Source organism: Atractosteus spatula, chromosome 4 (assembly GCF_055471065.1).
Source record: "Atractosteus spatula isolate fAtrSpa1 chromosome 4, fAtrSpa1.hap1, whole genome shotgun sequence".
Classification (NCBI taxonomy): domain Eukaryota; kingdom Metazoa; phylum Chordata; class Actinopteri; order Semionotiformes; family Lepisosteidae; genus Atractosteus; species Atractosteus spatula.
In genome coordinates this window covers 17,444,177-17,469,738 of record NC_142709.1, presented here as the reverse complement: position 1 = coordinate 17,469,738, position 25,562 = coordinate 17,444,177, and the positions used below count along the sequence as shown (strand labels likewise).

General features: G+C 37.7%; 2 protein-coding genes across 2 annotated transcripts in view; one reads left to right on the top strand and one right to left on the bottom strand.

Moving 5' to 3' along the window:
* Positions 1 to 176: 176 nt before the first annotated feature.
* Positions 177 to 6,834, bottom strand: rabl3 (RAB, member of RAS oncogene family-like 3). Its single transcript, XM_088913865.1, has 8 exons — positions 6,733 to 6,834; positions 5,982 to 6,073; positions 5,401 to 5,530; positions 5,175 to 5,289; positions 3,288 to 3,438; positions 2,703 to 2,774; positions 2,273 to 2,311; positions 177 to 1,713 (listed from the first exon to the last, which is right to left on the bottom strand). The coding sequence occupies exons 1-8, from the start codon at positions 6,776 to 6,778 to the stop codon at positions 1,648 to 1,650; spliced, it is 711 nt and encodes a 236-aa protein (XP_088769991.1). The 5' UTR covers positions 6,779 to 6,834; the 3' UTR covers positions 177 to 1,647.
* A 197-nt stretch (positions 6,835 to 7,031) lies between these two features.
* The window catches only part of gtf2e1 (general transcription factor IIE, polypeptide 1, alpha), a 52,625-nt gene continuing 34,094 nt past the window's right edge, over positions 7,032 to 25,562 (top strand). The window contains exons 1-2 of the mRNA XM_088914363.1: positions 7,032 to 7,226; positions 8,810 to 9,264. Of these exons, the coding sequence (XP_088770489.1) occupies positions 8,817 to 9,264 (448 nt within the window). The 5' untranslated portion in view covers positions 7,032 to 7,226; positions 8,810 to 8,816. The remainder of the gene's footprint in view (positions 7,227 to 8,809; positions 9,265 to 25,562) is intronic.

Here is a 25,562-nt window from a genome sequence, read left to right as displayed (position 1 = left end):
CTCACACCAGAAATGAGAACAGAGAACAGTGAAATTGATGGATCAGGCACTCCAGTCATTAGATTAGCCCCTCTGAGCCTATGAAACTAAGGATGAAACCAAAGCAAACATGCTGTAGGGGGATGAATGAGTCTGAGTGGTCAGAAAAGAACAATTGAGCATGAGAAGCTACAAAGGATAATAAGGAATAATTTAATGAGAAGAAAAATGTTTAAAATAAAATGCTAGCTAAACAGATACAATTTTGTATATGAATTGCTCTTCCTGATCTATATCAGACATTAAGATTCTGAAATTAAAAACAAACTTAAATTTACAGATAATAAAAAATGGCGAGTGGCAAACAGCAGCTTTAGAAAGGAAATCATAAAACATCTAAATGTGGTGGATTGGGATTTGAAAGAACATTTAATTTTTCAAAATTATTTTCTATTTCACTTATATTTCAAAATACAACAAATCAAACTGCATATAATACAACATCAAACCAAACTACAGTTAATTTTTATAATTGTATTTTTGAAAACTCAGTGAATTGTACCCGACACGCAGTGTAAGAAATGAAAAGGAGAAAGATTTAAATTTCATCTTGAGAACCTTACTGAGAATCATGCTTTTATAACTTCAAAACAGAAATTAGCCCAAAGTTATTAATTTCTCAGATAATCTTATTCCTAAATCTCTATTTACTCAGGATACTCAGGAATCAAAACATTCCCTGGAGCAGTGCCTCACCATGAGGTAATTAGAGACTGCTTAGCTTCTTAACCCTACACCGTTGCACAAGTTGCAGTCTTGACTTTTTCTCTGCGAAATCCAAAATGTATTTATAATTACACTGGAATTTTTGGGGAATTTCTTTTTTTGATGTATGCTTTTGATATACAGTATATACAGGATTTTCTATTGTATTTTTACATTTTTGGAACATTTAATCTTATATGTTACGTATTTTTAATTTTGGAGCTAGGATGTTGATCACTACGTAGCAGATTTAATGATAAGGTTGATTTGGAAACTATATGCTGTTCTTATATATTTTTGTTACAAAAAGCCACACAGATGACTCAGGAAAAATATAGCCCACCTGTATTAAGGATAAAAACATGACAAACTGCTTCTTTTATCTAATGTGAAACAACATCTAAAATACATTTAAAGTAAATTAACTGGAAAAAAATATTTTGATGAACCGATGGCCAAAATGTTCTTTAGGTTCAATAACTTAATGACCTTTTTAGTCATCAGTACTTCAGAATATTGTTTTTGAAAAATTGTTTTGCCACGTCTTCAGTGTGCTTCTTCACATTCCACATATGAATTAAAGACTCCCTTCTATGGAAACATAAGGTGCTGAAGCAACACTACTGAATCAACCAGAAAAAGACCATTATTGCCCGCTGCCTGAAAACCACTCCAAAAGGTAAAGACTATGAAGGGAATTTCTCTGTTGGGGTGACATGGCTCCTTGCATATCTGCTTTAAACATTGTGATCTTTCTTCCACAGCAGAAAAACGGTTGTCACTCAGGACACTATTGTACCTCTGTACCAAAGGCAAAGGCCATTCTACCCAACCAGGAGGCACATTTTTCAAGTCAGTGTCTTCAGAACTACTAGGCCCAGTATCTGCACACAAATGGGATGGTCAGTCGTTATGAAGGTTCTTAAAGCCTCCTGCTCCAAAACGCTTCCTGTCTGAGAAGCCACTTATCTGTGGAGGAAGAGACACAGATATTACTCATTTAAGCAACACAAACAGTTCAGTAAGAAAATATTCATACTGTACATGTTTTTTTGTTGGTTTTTATTCAGATACTTTCATCTATTTCTGTATGAATCATAATAAGGGTATTTAAAAGGGACAATAGGGGGCTCTTCTTTACACAAAGGGATGTCAAAGTCTGGAACAAGCTACCCAGCCAGATCTTGAGGCAGGTACCCTAACATCTTTTTAAAAAAATCCTGGATAAGATCTTCAATTAACTAAAAGCAAATACATAAGCAAAACTGAGAGTGTATAATCAAAGAAGATGATTCTTATCTTTTTATTAATTCTATTATTTTGACTAGATCAATAACTGTCAAGCATAGAATTGAAAATCCTGAAGGCTTGTATCTACACCCCTTGCAAAGCAATTAAAGTTTAAGTAGAATAGTAATTTAAATCTGGCTATGTTCTTAGAGGAACACACAAGATAAGGGATGCACTTGGGAAAAAAAAAACTTTCATTTTAGATTTCTTTAGCAGAATTATCATAAGTAAAACAAACCTGGTTTCCATCCCTTGTGAAGTATCTTTTTTCTATTACCTGAAAAACATAAGCAAATGTAATAAAAGTATTAATACTGAATAACAAGTCTTTGTACATGGACTAGGTACATCCAAATATGGGGAAAGCTCTATCACTCTGTATTTAATAAATGGGATATACTGATACTGCCAAAACACCCGATTGTCTTAATACACGAGTGGGGAAGATCATCATAGGCAAATGCAATGCCTTTTTAAAATTGAATCTCAAGACATATTGTACGAGTTGGTTTTTTACTTCCATGAACTGCCTTATGGCCAATTCTTATGAAAAAGACCATGACAGACGGCCATGTTCCAATACAGACTAGCTTTTCTGCACAATGCCACACAGTCAACAAGCTGATACTACTCCATTTCTGCTGCTATGTACATACAGAGAAACTTACCTTGTCAAAAAATCTGCTTAATTTTACAGCATTTGATGAACCTGCAGCTAAATACCTTGGGTTAGTGCAATCCTGTTAAAAACAGAAATAGAAATAAGACTTTCCTACACCTACATTTTAAAAACATTAAATTAACAGTGATTTATAAGGAAGGACAGTTTTTGCCGTGATCCATAATTTACAATGCTATTGAAGGAAATGTGAGGAGCAGGACACTAAGACTATCTAAAGGCTCTGACAGACTTCACAGCATTATTGCTTGAAGGACAAAGAAAGAAAGGCAAACTCCAAACCAAGAAAATAACTTACAATAAAAAATATCACATTTTGGAATACAACTTATGTGCAGGACATTTTATTATGCATAAAAATGAATAAAAGAGTACTGCAATATATGAAAAACCATCACGTCATTGGTTCACCATTGCACTATTTTTCACACATATGAAACCTAACAGTCTCAGGAAAAAAAAGTAAAATTATAGAATGTGCACAGTTCTCTTCAGAGATGATTTTGGAAATGTTGCTGGTTAGGACCTACAATGTACAAAAAAAAAACAACAGCTACAAAGGGAAAGTACATACCAGATTTATTTCCTCAGCATTAAAATCCTCAGCCAGAAAAGCAGTCCTTGTCAGTACCTCATTACGCTTGTTCTCTGGAATCTGGTCAAACTTGGTCCCAATGACCAGCAGAGGAACCTGATTTTCAGCAAACTGCTCTCGGTCATAATCACTGGAAGTAGAAGCAGCGACAGAGAAAGAAAGGAACTCAAAGTGTAAAAGAACTTCAGATTTTTTTAAGCAAAGGAAGGAAAACAACAATCAAGTAATAACAAGCTATAATTAAAAAGTAACATCATTGCAAGAGAAAAAGGATGAAAATGACACTGGGACAGAAACAGTCGGAAGAGTCGACCACAGTTAGACCAAGGAAAAACTGGCCTGGATTCCAGGACAGAAGATAATACAACCAAGAACAAGGTTTCTTGTAAGGTGGTACAATGATATCAGCCTGCACACAGCAGTCAGAAGACAGATGTTTGTGGATAGATCATATATAGCAGGGAAGGGCAGGGGTGCACAGGGAAATGCTGCAGGCACAAATTGTCCTGCTCATGAACTGAACACTTGGAAGAAAGAGTGTCAAATGAGAAAAAAGTATGGATAATTGGTAAAATCTAAAAGCTAATTTTGTCAATCGCTATGGCAATTGATCACGTTCTATGTACTCGTTTCTTTCAGCTGCATATTTAATTGTTTGAGTCTTGGTTTGATGAGAGGCTAACCTGTTGTGGTAATCTTGATTTTAGATCTCATTAATTTGACAAAGGTTGACCACTGATGGTAGGGTAGCACAGTCGAGGATCTCAGAATTAAGTCTTTTGCAATTTTAAAGTTTACAATTTGTTTTGTGGACATAATTGCAACATGTAGATAGTATTTAAGGAATGAAATTATGAAGATAAGAAACAAGCCTTTAAGACAGAACAAGGGTAAGATTTTGAAATCATGAATGAAATCTGGACATCCCTGTACTTTCTGTGAAACCAGCCTCACACCACAAGACTTGGGGTGACAAGAAAAAATACCTTTTTAAAATCAAAATTCAGCTTTTGGTAAATTTAACTACTGAAGCAAGATTAGCTATTGCATGGAACACTGCTCATCCCAGACGTGCATTTAAGTTTTTGCATTTTCATTGCAAAGAAAAATTAGTATTTACATGTCCTGTCTTCAGTGGGTTCTACATAAAAAACAGTACACTGAACATTTTCCTAAGAAAGGTCTTTACTTATCTAAAAACTCACTTTTATACTCTTTTAACTCTGTATAATTTTCTGTAAATATGCATGTACACGTCTCTGACTTCTGACTTGTTTAAGAGTCCTTTTTTGTTTAGATTGTTTTAGAAATGTTTTGATATAATATTATAAATACTATAATGTTGTGACAATTAGAAAAAAAAATCCAAATACTTTGAGCATTTCAAAGTTCTACTTACAAATGTAATGTTTAACACTGTGCTTTCAGACTCTATGACATATCAAGCTTGTGGTATGTAGCTCTGACAGATTTCAAGATTAGCTGCCCTTGATATACATAGTGAACTACCCCATCTAGTGGCAAATTGGTACCTAGCACAATCTAAGCAAGCAAAGCATCTCCTATTATTGTACTTGTATGATGCTGTTCTCCAAAGAAGCAGCAGCACAATAGCACAACAGAACTGTCAATCCAGGGATTTTAACCGATGGCCTTTCAGTTACAAGCTCAGAACTCTACTCACTGCTCATGCTTATTCACAACGGTGGCATGATTACAGCCAGACATACCCAGCAGAGCAGCAAACAAACTGATTAAGGGCGTTGCAAAAGGATAATTACAATTGAGTAGTTTAATGGGCTGCCAGAGCCTTCAGTGGATTGTGTAAATAGACTGTTTTTTAATAATGTAATGAATACCACATACCCATTGGTGACTATAACCCCCGATGGAGAAGAGTCCTTATTCAAGGCTTCTAATGACCAACGATACAAATTCTGCGAAGATTTCTTGTTTGTCAAGTCATGGACTAATATGAGGCCTACAAACCAAGCAGATGGGATTTGAATGAAAAACACAATTGCAGAAATTCCTTATTGGATCAGATTTCATGTACAGTTTGCTCCGAATGAGCAGTGTTCATGACATTTACCATTGACAGCATTGTAGAACACAGCCCTGGCGCTTTTCACACTACTGGCACTGCCCACTGAACCTCCAACATCCCACAGCTCAGTGTAGTACGTCTTCTCCTCTGGTGTGCCCTCCTTGTAGTCATGGACCTATAAAACACAGCTTCCTCGTTTGTACTGATGAGACCCAAGGGCTGAGCGAGTAGGAATTTATGTTTTTGCACTGCTATTAACGTTTCAAGCACTTTAAAAGTAAGGGAAGCTAAACTGATATTGAGACTTCATTCTGTGACACATTTCGACTACGAATTTCACCTTACATCATAATGCAAAATGTTTGTCTCGTATGTAAATACCATCTCTCTGAACTTACCATATAAATGGATGATACAATGTTGTGTGATCTCCATTGCAATCTTAGTATTTAAGTACTATACTTACTACTAAAATTGAGGCATTAACTCCAGACATTATTGTCATGTAGATAACAAGGAAGAACTGTGATCTGTCCTCATTACAGATTACAGAAGCCCTATTAATAAAAGTCCTGAAACTGATGAGATGAGTAACCTGCTATAAATATCAAAATTGAAGGTCTTACCCGGACGTCCACAGAACAGCCCACAGTCCACGAAGGGTTACCAAGCACCCGATTGTGACACAGTAAGTGTACGAGAGATGATTTGCCAACACCTACAGAATTAAAGTACCTTTGTCAGTTTATCTGAATAAGTAAGTGAAACAATTATAGCAACAATTAACTAATGTTAACTAATAAGCAATCAAAGCACGTAAGAACAACTTTTCAAACAACATGAAATAACCATAATGGAATGAAAGAAAAAAACATCACATACAGTACATAGTATTTAATAATACTGTCTCAGCATGAATTACGTGAAGGAAATGGTTTTTGCAGTAGGTCTGTCTTTTGAAACCAAATAAAGTGAGAATAACATTTACTAAAGACGTCTGCATAATACAAAGATGAAAATGTTTCGTCTTCTTTAAGAACATCTCAACTAAGAGTTGTATTAAGGCAACATACAGTACTGTCTGGCAGACAACAGAACTACACTGCCAAGACCTACGACCTTTTTATAACGAAAGAAACCACTAGCGCAGAATTACAGTCGCACGATAACATGAAATACAACTTCATTAAAAAGGTTTGCAAAATGACACTTGCAATATACTTTCCATACATTTATTTAAATACCATAAAGTAACAGTACGACACTATAAATATTTGATGCGTAACACAAGCAAAAAACGTAATGCGTTTCATATTCAGTTACATATATATTCGCGACAATCTTAATAAAGCACTGTAATGTGATGGAAGTACTAACCTGAGTCCCCCAAAACCAAAACCTTCACCCTATCAAGAGAGGCCATTTTCTCTTGTCATATTCACGGTGACCCGGAAAAATATCAATAGACGTCAGTCCTTCTGTTTTACCAGCCCAACGTGAAACTACTTCTGATTTTCTTTGGTTCCTAGTTCTCGATCTGGAAGTGCCGTGTGTTGGAGTAGGGAAAACCCACCGCCCCAGAGCTCTGCTATTGGTGAAGCCCAGCGCCAGTTTCTGTTGCGCAGAAGCTGTGGCCAATGGCGAGAGGACGCTGTGCTGCGCTGGTGACGACTTCCACAGTGCCCACGCCGGAGACGCGCGCTCGCGTGGAGAGAGTTTAGAAGAAGGTGGTAGTGGTTTGTTATCGGGTGAGCATTGTTTTTTATATTGTTTTGCGACTTCATTGAATACTAGATTCTTCATGGAAGAAAACCAAGCTGGAAGAAACTAATAAAAGAAGAAGATTGCTGACTTTTCACGAGCGTTGAAAGGTGATTTCCTCTGTTGTTGATTTTCAGACTGTGCTGTTGTTGACTTCAGACTTTTGTGAGGTCTGCTGTAGTTGGGTAATTCTTGATTTGATGCTTTGCTTATTTTCATGAAAGAACGGCAACACTGCTTGACTAAAGCATAACCTCACAATAACAAAGCGAAGGAATGCCATCGGAAATGGGCTTTAGCAACGCTAAATTCATGGAAATGCATGTTCTGGTGAAATGTGTACTTTAGATTTGCACCACACAAAAATAACAAGATTCATTAAAAAAGTGAAAAATGTCATATTAAAATAGTATTCGTTATGATCATTAAAGTCGTAAAAAAACATAAAGTGATATTAAAAGAGAATTTAATCTTTTAAAATGTTTTTAAGTGAAAGTATGGCTTTTGTCTCGATTCCAAACCAGTCAGGAAGGACGCATCTCTAATAAACCATAGCAGTGAAATCCACAGTACTTCATTATTGGTACATAAAACTAGGCAACTGTAAGCTGAATTTGGCGATTACTACCAATTGAGCTGCATTAGATGTGCCAAATGTAACATCACTTTATTTACCCTTTACAATTTCTTGCATTAGGAATTTGTCTTTTCACATACCCCAGCTTGCTCTCCATGAGACACAGATAGGGAGAGAGCCTGGGGTCAGAGCGCAGGGTCTGCCATTGTACAGCGCCCCTGGAGCCTCCTCTTGTTTGTATCCTTTCTTATGTTCTCATATTACTTTCCTTTAACTGGATTTTTTCATGATTGTGTGAGCCCCCATCATGGAGAGATAACATTGTCAAGGATCTTACAGTCTTATTACGTGAGGCTGCGCAATAAGGGAAATATACGATCTTCTTTAGTGAATGTGGCATCACTTCACACAAATTACTGATGGGCAATGTTGTGTCCAGTCTGAAATCCCAGAGCAGATAAATGGATGCAAAGTTTCTTGATAATTTTTCCAAAACAAGACACATTAATCATCTTGAAGAATAAAGCAGGTAGAAAAATGATAACACACCTGGTTTAAGGGCTTCTTTTAGTTTGACCCTTTTTCGTATGCAAAGTATCGATTAATGCTTTTCAGTGAAATCATACTTTGTGACAGTTTCATGTCTTTAATAACATTCATCGAAATATTTTGCTCCTCTTGAATGCTGCTTTTCTTCTTTGGATCACTGTCTGCAGTATTGACCTGTTGAGCGCATATTTCAGATGTGACGTTATATACCTACACCACATTCTCCTGTATAGTATTTTGGAAGAGCAGTAGTGCAATAAGATTGGAATGATTAGTATACAGCAAAAATGCTGATTTTAGTCTTGAAAATTGTAAAGTACAAGGGTACGGGTGTCCGGTATTCAAAATCTTTACCGGCACTGACAAAGTCAACGCAACGGTCTTATTCAGAGTCCAAAATGTAACACCAATCAGAGGCACAAGTAGAAACTAATTGTGCCAGAAATAATTGGTAATGGCTAAAAGGCATTGGACCCATCTGGGATATTTGCTTTCTAGCGTCTTTCATCCTGCCTGCAGTAACAAAACATAACGGATGTGCGTGGTTGCCCCACCCTTGCTTTTCAGGAGCGTCATGACTGAGCCGGAAGTCCTGACTGAGGTGCCTGCCTCCCTGAAGCGCCTGGCCAAGCAGGTGGTGCGCGGCTTCTATGGGGTGGAACACGCTCTGGCCGTGGACATCCTGATCCGCAATCCCTGCGTGAAAGAGGAGGACATGCTGGAGCTGCTCAAGTTCGACCGCAAGCAGCTGCGCTCTGTCCTCAACACGCTGAAGGGGGACAAGTTCATCAAGTGCCGCATGCGGGTGGAGACGGCCCCGGATGGCAAGACCACCCGCCACAACTACTACTTTATCAACTACCGGCTGCTGGTCAACGTGGTCAAGTACAAGCTGGACCACATGCGTCGGCGAATCGAGACAGATGAGAGGGACTCCACCAACAGAGCCTCCTTTAAGTGTCCTTGCTGCTTCAGCACTTTTACTGACCTGGAGGCCAACCAGCTCTTTGATCCCATGACAGGTAGGGTCACACAAATATAGCTGAATCTTTAAATTATCAGCACAAACATAACTGGAAATGGCTGCCGCAGTTAGGACCCATCCAGCTTTGGTTTCTAGTGACTAATCTTTCCCCAGCTGTCATGAAAGTGTCAGATGCCATGTGTCTGGGAGGATCTTGGGGAGTCAGTTTAATCATGTTATTTGATAAAGGTCTTGGATGGCTGAAGGCTGATGTTAAAGGAAACACTGTAGAAGTTCCTTTTTTGAGGAGATCATTCTTTCAGAAGCAACGTTTCAATGTATCCTTCGTAGACATTTACAGCATATATGACCATATATAAGTGCTGCTTCATATTACGTGAGCTTTCTAACACCGGGTATGAAATGAGTTGAGAAATGCTGTAATTTGCTGCTTTTTGGGTCTTAAAGTTCAATAATAAATCAAGACAAAGGTGCTGTTTTGCAAGCACAGCTGGGGTCAATTGAGTTATATTTGCACTTGTTCAATTCCAGTTTTGGAAATGATGCAAATCGAATAGTTAAATGAACGCATTACATGAATCCTTGTTATTAAATCTTTCCTTGTTAAGAACATACCAAAACATACAAACAACAGGGGCTGCCTCAGTATGTCATCAGTGACAAGGCACGTCCCCAGAGCTGGGAATAGCATTCCACATTGAGATGGAAGATTCAGATCACTTACAACTGTCACGTAGTCAGAACTCTGAGACCGAGCCGAGCCAGCAGAGGAAGACAAACGTGCTTGCATGACTGAAGGCTATTCGGTTCATAAAGTTCTATTGGTTTTTCACTAGCTAATAGATCCAAGGAACACACCCTTCCAGGACTTAAAAGAAGCCTGGGTGTCATCTTTGACAATGCAGTTCGATTGATAGCCTATTCCTCTTCCTGAACACCTCCACCCTTTGTGTAGAACAGTGCCTCTTGTTCTCAATTAAATGCTCTTCCCCATAGTTTCCACATGTGTCCTCTGGCTTGTGTCTTGCTATTGCTATTAAGTCTGAAGAGCTCCAGGGGGTGGACTTTTTCAGGGTCTTTGAGAATTTTCAATACTTGGGCCTGGTTTCCTGACGGTCCTCTCTAAGACTAAAAGAAATCAGTTCTTTTAGCCTGTAGGTGTACAGTATTCCTTTAAGCATGGGAATGTATCAAGTTTCTCTAGTTTGGACTTATTCCAGAGTGGTAATATAGTTTTTGTATTGTGGTATTCTAAATGAGGTCTTACTAATGCTCTTTTCAATTATACCTTAACATCCTTTGATTTAAACCTTTACTTTTATCTATACGATAATGTAGAATAGCAAGAGGTAGCATGTCAGCTAACGAATCACTCTGGGAACAAAATTCCATTATAAAATTAAAAATAAGTAATAAAACGTTCTTAAGCTGTAATGAGAAGCTACTACAAAGATCAAAGGTTTGGGTGATTCCCTGTAAACAGAGTGTGGTTTCTTTACATTATCAGGAGCCAGTTTCTGAAGAGTTTGTAGTCTCTTTCTTCCTGCTCACTCATCAGGAAGCTCATCAGTACCCTTTTTTCACTGCCCAAACTTTTAATAATGAAAGTTTACTTTATAGTATTTTGGGATTTATATGTTAATTTTACTACCCCTTTATGTCACCCAAAGAAACATCTAATGCTAGAGACCTTACTGGTCAAACACTGTAGCGTAAATCCATTTTGTGGAAATGAAAATGCAAATCGTAAGCATTTGTTTTTGGATTACTGCATTTGACCTTCAAGACCATTTTAAAGCAAGAAAACAACGTAAAGGCTTTGCAGCAGGAGTCTAGTGATCTTACTGCTACTAAACTGGCATGAACGTAGAGCAGAGTTCAGTGTAGGACTCGATGATATGACACAGTAGCTCATGCCTCTAGGCCAGATGCTGATAATACAGAAGGTACTGAGCATATGTGATCATTAGAAAAACATTATTTTAATATTCTTTTATATATGCATCAAATTTTATTTTATTTATGTTGGTATTTAATTTTCTACTGTATCTTCTTTCAGTGAAGTCCTTGAATGCATCCTCCTAATTTATTTCTACATTTGGTTAAAAAGTTTCGGATAATTAAGTGACATCAAGTAACATATCTACATTGTTAACTGAGGTATGAGCAGGGGCCTAATAAAAGGGCCCTGTTGATTCAAATATAAGTCACTTTGGATCGAAGTTTCAGCTGTACTTTCAGCCTAATAGAGATCCCTGTGGTACACTACTAATTGCATCATTCTAATTTGAACATGGATTCCTTATCTGTAACCCTGCTTCCTTTCCATTAACCGGTTTTCAATCTAAATACTTGCATTTGCTTTATCAGAATCTCCTAAATATATCATATCATGTTTTGTGTTTGTATCCGTTACTGTTGTTGTATGTTCAGAGAGTAATATGTTATTTAAGCAACACCCACCATGTTCAAGTCCATGCAGACTAACCCCTAGAATCCTACTGTCATACAAATGATCTCCTATTTTAATTAGCATTTCCATAAGCTCATGTATACAAGTATTGGAGAAATCAACACCCAGGGAAATGGTAGTTCAAGTAGGAATAAGTAAAAGGTTTATTCCATGCTGAGAAGAGAAGAAAGGAAACGCAACGTTTTGGCTGTGGAGTCTCCTTCGGGTGTGAAGAGTGCCACCTGAAGACGGCTTCACAGCCTAGGGAAATGGTATATTGGAAAGCAATGGCTTCTACACAGGTGTGGCTCATGCTCACGTTAAATAAGGATATTAAGGTTTTAAAATGCTGAAAAGGTCATGTTTGCCTAGGAATATGGCTAGCATGGCTGCAAGAGGAGATCTCTTGTGTCTTTTAAATAGGAGTGATTATTGGGGCATATATGTCAGAAGACTCAGTGACCAAGTCTCTTGCTGATGTTTCATGTGCAAAGGTGTCTAAGGTGATGTCAGCATGGAACTCTGAGGGAAAGGGCGATAGGAAGAAGTAGATACTCCAGGATCATGATATGACTCATGCATTATCTGATGTGCAATGCAAAACTGGAGAGCACCTCTAGGTCATTTGACTGCAATATTCAACTTGAGGCATGAGCAGCCAGATTAATAACAAATGATCTTCTGAGAACAGAGCAAGATGCAGTAATCAGGTTCCGTGATCAAACTCCTGATCATCCCTGGCAATGCACATTTATAATGGACTGCTGAACAGTGAAAGTCATTTGATATGGCCAGATGAATCATCCGTTATCATGTTCTAGCAAATGGACAGTGCATGCGTGCACCAATCTAAAGACCTACCAACCTGAGCGCTTGGTTACAACAGTGTAGAGTAGAGTTGTAGAGTTGTGTTAGTTCCATAATGATGTGGGGTACATTATCCTGGTATGGGATGGATGAAGTCAGACCCTTTAGAAGGCTAGGTCAGTGCTAATGTCTACTTAGTGGTCCTGTATGACCATCTTCACCTCGTGTTGCAGTTTTTCTTTCCTGTCAGGAGGGGTGTCTTCCTGGATAAGAAGACCCCATCCACAGAGCACATGTGTTCACCGAACAGCTGGATGACCAGGACACTGGCATTATCTATATGTCTATATGTCACCATCTGAATAATTAGTCATTTATGGGATACTCTGGGATGTCACCGAAGACTGGGCTTTCCACCTCCATCAACTAGGCATGAGTTGATCAACCAAGAATGGTGCCACATCCCTCCTGCCAAATCCAGAAATTCCATGGTGCAAATAAGCAGTACTGGCTGCATGTGATGGCCCTGTTAAGTGACTTGACATTGGAGTAAAAAAATTTTGATCTACAATCTCTAATGTAAATAAGCCTTAATGGTCTGCATTTGCTAGAGTGTTTGATCCAGATGTCAATTCCAAATCCAGATATAAAACAGTTTTCAATTCTGATTCCTGCATTGAAATTGAATTGTAATTCACTTCAGCTCTGCTTGCAAATTGCAAATCCCACAAATGCAGGCAAGGGGACCCATTATAAATAATGTAAGACTATTACACTTGTACACAAAGTGTTTGTACAAATGTATGCTACTAGATGATTTCTGATTAAGCATTATTTTTTGACAACCCAAACTTAGTCACTGGTGGTTTTATTTTTATTACTATTACAATATGACCACATGAGGAGATAGATATGCAAATGCAGTGATCTTAATCCCAACCAACATTAAGACCATTAAATTGCCTGATAACTGTAGAATATTTGCACTATATATAGGCCTGTGCATCTATCACTCAGACACAATATTGCAGTGCCTTTGTTATGGGTTTGTACAGAAATAAATGTGATCCCACCATACTTCCACAACCCTCATTTAAAAATTGGCCAAACCATGTCCATGTAAGTGGTTGATAAAGAGCTGTTTACTCATGTTATTATATCTTGGTGAGACTTTAAGTGGCAGCATTAGCCGATTAACTCCATTATCTAAGATAGAACTAATGCTTCTATTGACCTAACACTCTTACTTTCTTGCTGTCTAATTTATTTCCCTGATTTGTTTTCTGTCATTCATTTCCATGGTATATTCTGTCTCATTTTGGGACACTAGATGGTAGCATGCGACTAGGGAACATGTTGGCGTCTGCGCTCCGGACTGTGCAGAATTCTCCTCAGAAATTAGGTATGTTTGAGCGGTTCCAGTAAGCCTTCAGTAACCATTCTGGTCAGCTCAAATTTATCGAGCATCTTTTCATGTTTAGTACTGTTGAGTCTAAAGTGTTTACACAGGAGGGCTAGGTGAAAGTATTACAGGGCTTTTAAAGTGCCAAACAATTGTAAATAAAATGATTCTTAGGCTAACAACAATGTCTCCATTGTATGTACTTGAAACGTTTTCAATTAAAGTAATTAACAGAAACCTACTCATTTTAAGCAGAATGAAAGACATTGTGATTTGACAGTGAAATGCATAGAGTTCATAAAGAAGATGTCACATGACCTTTTCCATTAATGGTTGTAAAAAAAGATTTGAAAAATGCTGTTTTTAGTTGAAAAAAATATGTAGTTTGTTGTTATCTAAAAGTTACGCTAAATCCTTTTTTTATGGTGTGTGTGTTTTGTAAGGGCAAGAAAATTTCATTGAAGTGGTTAGTGCTCAAAACATAATGAACTAATCCTCATTTTCCAACTTCCAGAATTATTCTTATTAGATCACATGCAAAATATTTTCTAAGCAAAAGCACCTCTCTCTTCCTGGTATAAAAAATAATCAGAAAAATAATTCAACCCATAATTACTGTTATAGATTTTTCACTAGTCAATCATTTTTAACTTCTCCTGTTTATGTGGGCTAATCAAATAATTTTCTGACAGATCTGCTTCTTACATTTCATGCTTGTTTTCTTTCTGCACTGTGTACACATAGGCATGCAGACTTTTTACACTATACACAAGCTCCATTCTAAAACAAAATTAAATATAAAACAAATTATCATATTATCAGCAAATTATCATAAGAAGTCACACCGTTAATTACATTGAGTGGCCTATGTCTGTGTGCAAGACATAATTTCAGAATAAATACACCTATCTCTGTAAAATCCTTCAGTCAGTGAATTTCATGCAAGGCTTTAACCAAGATCAAGGAGCTTTCAAAAATTCTCATTGGTAAAGTGTAGAAAGGCACAGATTTGGAGAAGGGTAAAAAATATCAAAGACCCTTCATATCTCTTTGAACATAGTGAATGTGATCATTAAGACGTGGAAGGCCCCCAGACACTGTCAAGATCAGATGTCCTTCCAAACTGAGTAGATGGGCAAGGAGGAAACTGGTTAGGTATGCCAGTGTAGGGGTTTACTGTGTGAATTTACTGGCACAATTTATTGATTGTAACAGTGAATCGCGTGAGCTTTTCCTGGCTATTGGGAATCATTTGACACAGTAACAAGCAGTTTTCACGTGGATTCAAAATGCACAGAATACATTTATTAATTCAATACAGTGTGTACTAAAAACATTCAAAGCAAGTACATGAAAATCTGTCTAGATATAAAAGGTATTCAATATCAAGATTACAAAAAGATACAAACATGGGGATTATGCATTTAGTATAACATTGGTTATATTAAAGTTCTGCCTCTCATCAACAGAGACTGGGGAGCTTGTTAAAATTAATGGGAACATAGCTGGTGCAAAGTACTGGCAAACGTGGGGAGGCAAGCCTGCTTCAGACCTAAAACTGGGATGGAAAATTCATCTTTCAGCAGGGCAATGATCCAAACCACGAGGCCAAAGCTCCACTGCAGTGGCTTAAGAATAAGAAAGTAAATGTCCCTGAGTGGCCCAGTCAATGTCTTTGATTCTGTTGAGACTCTGTGGAAGTGCTTGAGAACTGTTGTCTGTAAGTGATTCCAAAGTGCGCTAAGCCAGTGCAAAAGGTTACCCATGAAGACTTGCGGCTATAGTTACTGCTAAGGTTTCTTCCACCAAATATTAATTTCACAGGTCTGAACACTTATACATTTTAATTTTTTTCTTTAGTTTTACTGAATGATTGAGAATTGAGGTTTTAAAAAATATGAATGCATCATTTTGTAATTTCATGGAAAGGCAGGCACTGTATCATCATGGCGTCCTTAAAGATGCACTTTCCACAGACTTGCTGAAAATGTTTTTTAAAATATCATTTTTGTTTTGTTTTTTTGTTTCTGCTCCACTTCTTTGCTCAAGCAGTGAACATATTCTTTGGTGTGTGTTTAATCCTTTGGTATGGCTTCAGAGAAGGTTAATCTGCCATGTCCAAAATAAGACAGAAAAAGGCCAAAATATGCTGTAGGGAGTATTTAATTGAGTTTTCTACAACAAACATTTTCAAATAAACCTTTCTTTTACACACATATAATTTATGCACTATGTATGTACATAATAGGATTTTCAGTGCAGTTGTCCTCAACAAGTTCACAGCACATTTCCCCTCTCTACAATAGTCATAACATCTCTTTTGTGAATTAGGTACTGTGGTTCATATAGCACACAGGCAATGTTCAGCTGCCCTAATGTGACGCTTTAGAAAAAAGGTTTAGTAAAGAGCTACAGGAATGCTAGAAGTGTCTATTTGTTGTCAACAAACTGACAGAAAAGATCCTATGAGAGTGCCTTTTCATCTGTGAAAGAAAATGTTATTTGCTCCTATGCTGTGTTTCTTAAAGGTACAGTTTCATGCTGCCTTCAATGTCAAAAGAGTATTTCATAGGATTTAATAATGCTTCCATGTCAATATTCACATCTTTTACATATCTCACCTTAGGTTTACTGTAATATTCTTCTAATTGTCAAGATTGAAAGTTTTATAAAAAATGAAATATGTGAAATACAGCCTAAGAGATACACACAGGCTCAGAAGTATGCCACTTTTTCTCTTAGTGGTTTCTCTGTGACATTCTGGATATCCCTCATGTGCTTAGTGGCAGCTCAGGACAAGGCTCAGGAGAAGGCAGAAATGCTGCAAAGTGTTCTGCTGAGGGCTCCATGTTTACACAGCATGTGGTTTTGAATGCTTACTATACTCTTGAAGTAAAATGCCAAAATTGTTGTGAAACCCCAGAATTGTGTGTATTAATACTTAAACCTGGGTATTCCTGTTTGACCTTGCAGAAGCTGACATAAAATATGCAGTGTTTTAGTTGTAGTCTCTTAAGTCTCTCTGCTGTTTTAGGGAAATGCATTTAAAAGACATTTCAGATAACACTGATGGGTTTTTTTTTTCCCTGCAGGTGAAGGAAGGTCTAATTAATTTCTCATTAATATAAAATAATCTCTGTACCTGATGCCATCTTTCATCATGCTTGTCAAAAGGACAGCCTCAGAAACAAATGTTTAACATTCTTATCAGTCTGTGTAGATAGGGAACATATAAGGCAACATTTGTCAAACTGATACTTGAGTATGATGCCAGCCAGTCTAAGGGTGTCAACAAATCAGGAGGTTGTTAATTTGTTCCGTTTGCCCACTAGCTTCTCCCTAAAAAACCTCTTGTGCTATTGATTTACTTTAGGGTAATCCCATGCACATGTTTGACCATTAGAATAAAATCATACTTTGAGTTCTAGCCAGACCATAAGTATCAGGACACATTCATTTGAAGTACATTTCAGATTGTAAAGGTGAATATCCTTTTGTGTCAGTGACTGCATGAAGTCTGTGGCACATTGATGTCACTCAGCCTTTTATATAATAATGTGAGGTGCTTCTCTGCAGCCTCTGTGCGTTCTGGTCTTGGGTGTTCCGACGTCCGTTTTTGTTTTGCCAGCAAATGAAATACATCCTCAGTAATATTTATATCTGGAACTTTACTTTGCTAGTCTGAGATTTTCCCTTTCTTTCTCCTTGTGAACTCCTTGGTTACGTTGGCTGCATGCTCTGGGCCATTGTCATGCTGTTTTGTGAAGCGTCACCCAGTAGGTACACATTTTCTGTAAACTTCCGAATTCTGAATAAGAATTATTGCAGAAGCAGCATTCTGTTACTGCTATTATTAGTTACATCATCAATCGAGATTATTGCTGGTTTCAGGAGGCAGTATTCTTTGGAGCATCTGCATCTCCTTGCTTTCACCAAATTGGAGCCTATCCATCATATTAGTAAAGGTTCATCTTTTATAAACCTTTTTTCCTAATACTCTTCTAGTTTATCCATGTACTTCTAAGCGACTTTTATTCTGGCTTTTGAGGTTGACATCTTCTGATGTAGCCTTTGCCATTGTACTGTCTCAATTCTCTATGAGCTGTGAATTTAGATACCTTGACTCCTGCACCCTGGAGGTTGCTGGTTATTTCACTGAGTTTTGTTTGACAACTAGACTTATTACTCTGTCATTAACGGAAGATGTTTTGTTGACTGACCTGGTCTTAGCTAATTGAACATAATTCAGAATACACTACAAAAAAAACCAATTTCTATGCAGTGGGTCTGATTGAGATTTTACTTATTTCAGATTCAAATTATCTGCTTTCCTTGAAGAGAAAATTCTTATTTTTATTTTGACTTGTCAACCATCGACTCCAAACACTGAAGTCCAAGCAAGACGTGGAGAGGATTTTCAAAGTTGTTACCTAAGTTACTCAAAAACAAACATCCAACAAACAAGGGACATTTGTAAGCCAATCATCCCAATACAGTAGTCATCAGTTTAATTGACCTACGAGGAAAGAACTCAGTTGATGTTATGAAAAGTAGTTAGGAATTATGCTTTGCATGAGAAAGTTATTAGGGGAAATTTTGGTGTAAGCTCCCAATACATTTTGAGGGTTTGTTATTTAGTATTTAGAACGATAGTAAATTAATTTTAGGATATGAATTTGAGGTTTTCTAACTTTTTTTAAACATGATTTCCCTGTGGGTAATCTGAAGACCATCATATTTTATTTTGGAGACCTTGAGATTTCCTGCTGAGCCTATAACCTAAGAAAAGTTGATATCTCAACATTCAATTAAAGCCTTATCATGCTAGTTTCTGTTCATGTGCTAGATGATATTCAGAACACTTCAGTAGTTCAAACAAGTATTCCAGTAACCTGAAGAACATGTTTGCATGAAACTGGAATTTAATATCTCTATATTATCTCCTATATCGATGAGCATTAACATGCAGGCAGCTATTATCCTGAATTCTGCCGTTGGGCATGTGCAGTAGACCTTAAATGATTTTTACAAGAGGCAGAGGTGATGTTTGCAGGGTGCGGCTTTATTCAAAAGGGAGATATAAAGGAAAAAAAATACATGAGATGATTTCTGCATGTTGATCAGCAATCAGGGCTTTCAATCAATGTTTTCATCTACAATTTCTCACCAAAGTTAATTTAGGATTTTTTTTTTCATTTTAAATGCCAACATATTCGTATGTAATTAAAACATTTATTTGTGATTAGGATATGAAAAGATTTTTTTTTATGTTCATTGTGGAGGGTTGTTAATCAGTTAGCCTCACTCCTATGCCCTTGTCAGAGCTGAGGGCCATTATTCATGCTGCATGTGCTGCAGTGACTCTCCTGGAGAGTTGGTATTGATTTAAGTTGTCATTTGGCTTTCTCCGACAACAGTGCAAACTTACACCATGTGCTCAGGAAGTCTCATGGTTCCTGTTTTGTGACAGGTTGGCTGATGCCCAACTAACCTTAATGGAGTTCGGTCAGGTACATGAGAGCGTTCACAAGCGAGAGGAGGCCATGTGACACATCTAGCCCTCTTGATTTTTCACTAGTTAATTGATCCAGTGATCCTATACAGCTGTTTCCTGAAAGCAGTGAGGGCCCTGGCATTAACAGCGTGGCCAGATAGTGTGTGCCATCCTCTCGCAACAGCTTTTAATACATTGTACCTTAGTTTCCACATGTTTGTGTTTACTTTTGATTTACTGTAGACATGATTGGGCTGACTTTGTTTATTGCCTTTGATTATCATGAATGCTTGAATGAGATCTGCTCATTGTCTTTGTTCAAGACTATCAAGGTTCAGTTCGTTTAACCTGTCAGTGCAGGACAGACATTTAAGATGAAGAATGTATCGGGGAAACGCAGTTAATGCATTGCACTTAACATCCCTTGATTTAAATTGTATACTTATAATATTTAGTTGTTTGTTACAGTGCTTCCACTTGGGAACTTGAGAGTTTGCATGATAATACAGGAGAGTGTGGAATTGATTTCTGGTTTGAAGGGATTGGCTTGCTTTCCAAACAAAACAATTCTACTGGTTAAGCCAAACAGGAGCCCTGTTTAATGTTCCCATGTTGCACATTTCAGAAATGTTATGAAAGTTAATATTTCTTTACAAAATGTGTGCTTTATTTCAAAAGAATCAGAGATAATTAGAAAAAGAATTAGTCTTTGTTATTCAGAAATATGTCAACTGGTGAATAAGTAAAGCTTACTCCTTTGCTTAGAAAACCTGGGTTGTCTTTTGTAAGGTGTCTTGTCTAGAGGGGATGAAAAGTATCTTAGATTTTGTGTGTCATCCTGACACTGTCTTGGCTTTAACTCCAGCCTTTCTCTTGTTCTCAATTCCAGTCATTCAGAGCTTTTGGGTAAGGCTTCTCACTTTACAGGAAGGAGCTTGCAGTTTTGTCTCACTTAGGACATTTATAAACGTGCTGTATATTTTTGTCCTCTTGGCTCTTGTTTGTCCTTCTGTTTTGTATGAAGATCTTTAAGATGTAGAAGTACATCTTATGAATTACAAGGGTACTATTTTTGAAATACATTTTTAGGGTGGCTATTTTAAATGGTTTTAAGCCGTTTAAAAGGCAAGTAAAATAATGGCTTAAGGCAAATAATCCTTTGTTAATCTTTTGATGTTTCTTTTAATGGCTAACATCAAGTCATTGATCTCCATGAGTGATTGTCTTCTAATATGACTCTTGAAATATTTCGGATATTAATTTAACATTATTGCCATTATTTTTGTACACTTTACCATAATATTCTGTTTATCATATAATGTCTGTTTTTTATATGTCCATGTCTTGTGTTTTGTTGGTTGTCTCCTGTCCAGAGACTACAGATGTAAATAAGCTGTTTAGCTAACATGCAGCTTAAGAACTGTACAGTCTTGATTGCCTATAGCTTCACTGCTGACTGATACAAAACTTGTCTAAAGTGCCTAAAAGAGATTAACTAATCTCCTTTCAAACTAAAGTAATTTCCATGATTGTTCACAAAAATAGGAGCAGATTAAGATTTGCACCCCCGTTTTACTGAACATTTATAACTGCCGAGGGTCAGTTTCCTTATCACTTCCTCCTACAATGCAGCTGGAGACGAGCAGTCTCTCTTGCTTGCTTCTGTTCAGTATCTTTTCTCAGCTTTTGTACTAGGTTTGAACGTATGAATATTTGTCTTGGTAGAACTGCATTAGTACAATTAGATGTTTGGGTATGAGATGGTTTTGACGTTTCAAAGAGACTGTGCAGTAAATGAAGCTGATTGGGGTTTATTCAGCATTTGAAATGTCAGGACATCTGTGATAGGTCTTATGTAAGAATATATTTAGTTTCTTTTCTAGTTTCTTTGCTTTATATAATGCACCACACTATTAGGCCTACAATGTGTTATGTGCATCACATTTTGTTTTCAGTGCTTCACTTTCTTTAATTCATTCAAACTCCATGCAGTATGTATTTACTTATGAATAATTATTCACTAAAGAATGACTTTGTCTTTTTGTGGGCTTCTGTTTTACTTACAGTTTTCTGCTACATATTTTCTGACCGTCAGAGATGCTCATTTTTGCTCAAATGTATTAGAGAAAAACAAACATGAAAATGACACAACAGTTACATCCATCTTCACAATGTTGTAACGCAACTGTACTAATTTTGTCATATAAACCTTTTCTTTGCTTTGTTTAGCACTTGCTGTTTCAATTTTTTATATATTTTAAAGTTTGCAACATTGCATACAAGCCGTTAAACTATACTCAAGTCTTCTGTGCTGTACTGACTTTGTAAAGGTCCAGGCTAATGGCACAAGCAGAGCTCAGTACTGAATAGTAAACTAAGAGTTCTCTGTGAATGGCTTTGCAAGCTCACTGTCAACTATCATAGGGGATTGTGACTGTAATGGCTGTGGAATAAGCTGTCCGACTGCTCTAACTCAGCATTCAGCCAATAGTCTACCATCTCTTGGAAGATGCTGTCACTGTTAGCTAATTATATAGTCCAGATTGCAACCGGTAATTTCTGGACTATAGGGTCCAGTCTGTGCTCTGATAAAAAAGGCCCTTATTGTTTGAGTCACTTGGGAGCCCCTAATCAAAATGGTTCTAATGCAGCTGGTTTTTGAAGGATGGCTTCTTACTGGATTACAGGATGCCAATGGGCTGAATTGATCACGATAATTTGATTTGGTCTGTAACTGTTTTTACCAAGTATTATTTGCAGATTGTTTTTAAATGTGTTTATAAACATTAAGTTTAATTCCTTTTTGTTCATAGGCTATGATTGTTGTTTTCCTAATTCCCACTTCCAAGCATGTATTTGTGTCTACTTTGCTCTCGTCCAGCAAAACCATGGTGTGGTTTTGACAAAACAAAGTGTCCAGCTGCCATATCACCCTGCAATTCGCAACTGGCAGCCCATTGAAGCTAAGCCTGGTCAGTACCTGGATGGGAGACCTCCTGGAAAAAACTAAGGTTGCTGCTGGAAGAGGTGTTAGTGGGGCCAGCAGGGGGCACTCACTCTGTGGTCTATGTGGGTCCTAATGCCCCAGTATAGTGACGGGGACACTATACTGTAAAAAAGGCACCGTCCTTCAGATGAGACGTAAAACCGAGGTCCTGACTCTCTGTGGCCATTAAAAATCCTAGGGCGTTTCTCGAAAAGAGTAGGGGTGTAACCCTGGCATCCTGGCCAAAATTTCCCATTGGCCCTTACCAATCATGGCCTCCTAATAATCCCCATCTATGAATTGGCTTCATTACTCTGCTCTCCTCCCCACTGATAGCTGATGTGTGGTGAGTGTTCTGGCGCACTATGGCTGCCGTTGCATCATCCAGGTGGGGCTGCACATTGGTGGTGGTGGAGGGGAGTCCCCATTACCTGTAAAGCGCATTGAGGGGAGTGTCTAGAAAAGCACTATATAAGTGTAAGTATTTTTTTTTCAGCAGTATTGATAACTTGTTGGTAGAGTTGCAGTGTGATCAATCCTGAATGTTGCCAACAGAAATGGTATGTTCTTTTAACAGATTTTCTGTTTAAACTACACTTTTATTCTTTCACGTCTTGCCCTCAGCCATATTTTAGTCTCTTAATTTCTTTGCTTCTATCTCAAGGTAATTTGTATAACGTTAAGAGCATTGTGCCTATGGCGGGATTAATCATTACCACAGCAGCAAACAGCAAAAAAAAAAAAGTATTTAGAAATAGGTTCTAAAATATACTATACATGTTCAGTTCTTGCTGAACAAAAAAAATATTTTTTTCATTTTAATTTTTGACACAATTTTGACCACAGCAAGAGCAATTTATACTTACATGTGCATTTTTATATATACATACTGTATGAATTATGAGAGATGGGCAAAATTAAATGCTGTCACCTTTTCACAACATTAGAAAGTCATATTTCCCCACCATTCATAGCAATTTTAAGGAATTAATTATACATATTGCTGTGTACTGGCCATTGTAGTAGTTACACCAATATGAATTATGACAATATTTAACACACTCTGACATTTAGGCTACAGAGGCCACAAAACATTCATAACAATCATGCTACATGGAAGGATCACTCAGGACACCTGCTGAGTGGCTCCATTATGTCTACAGAGCTATACAGGTTGGAGAACCCGGGGTCAATTTGTGAAGGGGTTCGTAGAGTGTCCTCTACAGCTGTCTACCAATAGAAAGACTGTTGCTAATGCATACCACAGCATTGGGATGGCATAAGTAAATAGTCAGTTCCTCTTGCTTCTCTTGTATTATCCCTAGCTGTAATTCTTGAACGTCTCCTTGCTGGAGGATGTAAAACGTTGCTGAAAGTTGTGTGACGGATGCCCAGATAGGTATATCAGGATTAGAATCAGCCATAATAACTTCCTCATCCCCTGGAGCTGAAGAAGCAAGACAATGTTAGTGAGCTCCACTTTTATACAGCCCAAAACACCACTTATTCAGACCTTCACTTTGAGGATTGAAACAAAACATAGGCATTTCTGATCTTGGTAAAGACCAGAAATATATTTTGAACAGAGATCCATATATTTTATGTTTTAGGGAAGATTTATTCCATTTTAGTATCTGCGACATAGGAGGTCTTTCTCTTGAATATATTACCTGCTTTGCACAATTGTGTGATTTTGCATTTAAGTGTTGTGAATAAAAGTGCATTTGTCCTTTAATGTTGTGCCTCCTCTTAGCTCCACCTCTAACTGTGGTAGGGAAACCGTTTGATCAGTTTTCATTACTGATTATAGGAGCGGTTATCTAGTATTTTGAACTGGTGTCCAGATTACTGTGTTAAATATTGCTACCGGTTGCATGTTATTTTGAAAAATTAAGTCAAACTGTGTAACCTGGAATTAATAGAAATTATTTGCTATTGCAAATTCTGAGTTAGCAACTGTTAGGAAGTACGTTAGTAGCAAACATGCATTGTACAGTGTGCATTATATCCTTAAGTCTGTATTTCTGATAGTGATATTCCTGTCTTAATGGTTCCCCTGGTTATTGCTGTAACAGTTTTGGCTTCTCCTCCTTGTGCTTCTCTTTTTTTTATTTTATTAGTTATTTTTATCAATAGGTTTTAGTTTTTTATACTAAGATAGGCAGTAATATATGTATTTTTTCTTTTGTTTTTAGAAATTCACTTTCAATCCAATGAAATTTAACGCAGCGTGCTGTAAGCCTTGGAGGGGCTACACCCAGTCAGCTGGAATCAGTCTGTCTGTTTCTCTTCTCATTGCTGCTCTGGCCTGATTCCCTGATCCTGTCATGGTCTGCTGCAAGCTTCTAACCTGGAGTGAATGGCCCTGGCTGGCTGAAAGCACGGCCTGTCTCCCTGCTTGAATATTGCATGGCATGGTTCGCTCTTGGTTGGCTGGACCTGCCATCCTGATCGTGCTGCAGTCTGCTGGCTCAGATCCCTGTTTACCTCACCACTTGCACGCTACGTGCTGCGGTTAGCCCTTAGTTGGGCTGGGGCCGCCTTCATCTGATCCCGTTCCTGCTGCTGCCTGCCCAAGCCCTGTCCTGCAGACTTCACTGCGTGCCTCTTTGCCTTTTATTATCCTCTGTCGAGATGAGTCTTAAGACTGGCTTTGCCTTGTGCTCTTTTACTTGCCAGTGTTTGCGTCGGATACCTGGAAGTCACGTCAGGCTGTGCCGTCCAGGCATTAGAGTGGATTTAGTTGATTTCTGTTTTCCTGCTAACCGGGGAATCAAATGAATGTTTTGCTAGCCTTTTGATGTCTCTGATTTTCTTACCGTCTCAGTTGTGCTTGCAACATAAACAGTGTCATTTTCAATCTGTTTTTTCTTCTTAATAAATGCTAAGTGCTGTTGTTCAAAGGTGAGACATACAGCACACATCTTTGTCTGCACAGGGATTTTGCTTTATTTACCACACGCAAACTGTAACTGTATTTCCTTTTCATCACAGTTGTTCTAGTTTAGCTAGATGCCTTGATTTAAATTGAAACTGCTTGTTCAGTCTTGTTGTATCTTGTATTAACTACTAAAAGCTGTTAAATGCACTGATAAATGTCTTGATAATTTACATTTAACTGGAACTTGGCATGATCAAAATGACGGTATTTTGCTGTATCTGAAAATTCCTCAGGTATCTTTGTGTCAAAAAGC

Excerpts from the sequence above, each read along its gene's own strand:
- rabl3 (XM_088913865.1), bottom strand. The coding sequence starts at position 6,778 with ATGGCCTCTCTTGATAGGGTGAAGGTTTTGGTTTTGGGGGACTCAG. Across the intron at positions 5,531-5,981 it reads GCTGTTCTGTGGACGTCCGG|GTCCATGACTACAAGGAGGG; the intron begins GTAAGACCTTCA and ends TGTGTTTTATAG. Across the intron at positions 2,775-3,287 it reads ATGCTGAGGAAATAAATCTG|GATTGCACTAACCCAAGGTA; the intron begins GTATGTACTTTC and ends TGTTTTTAACAG.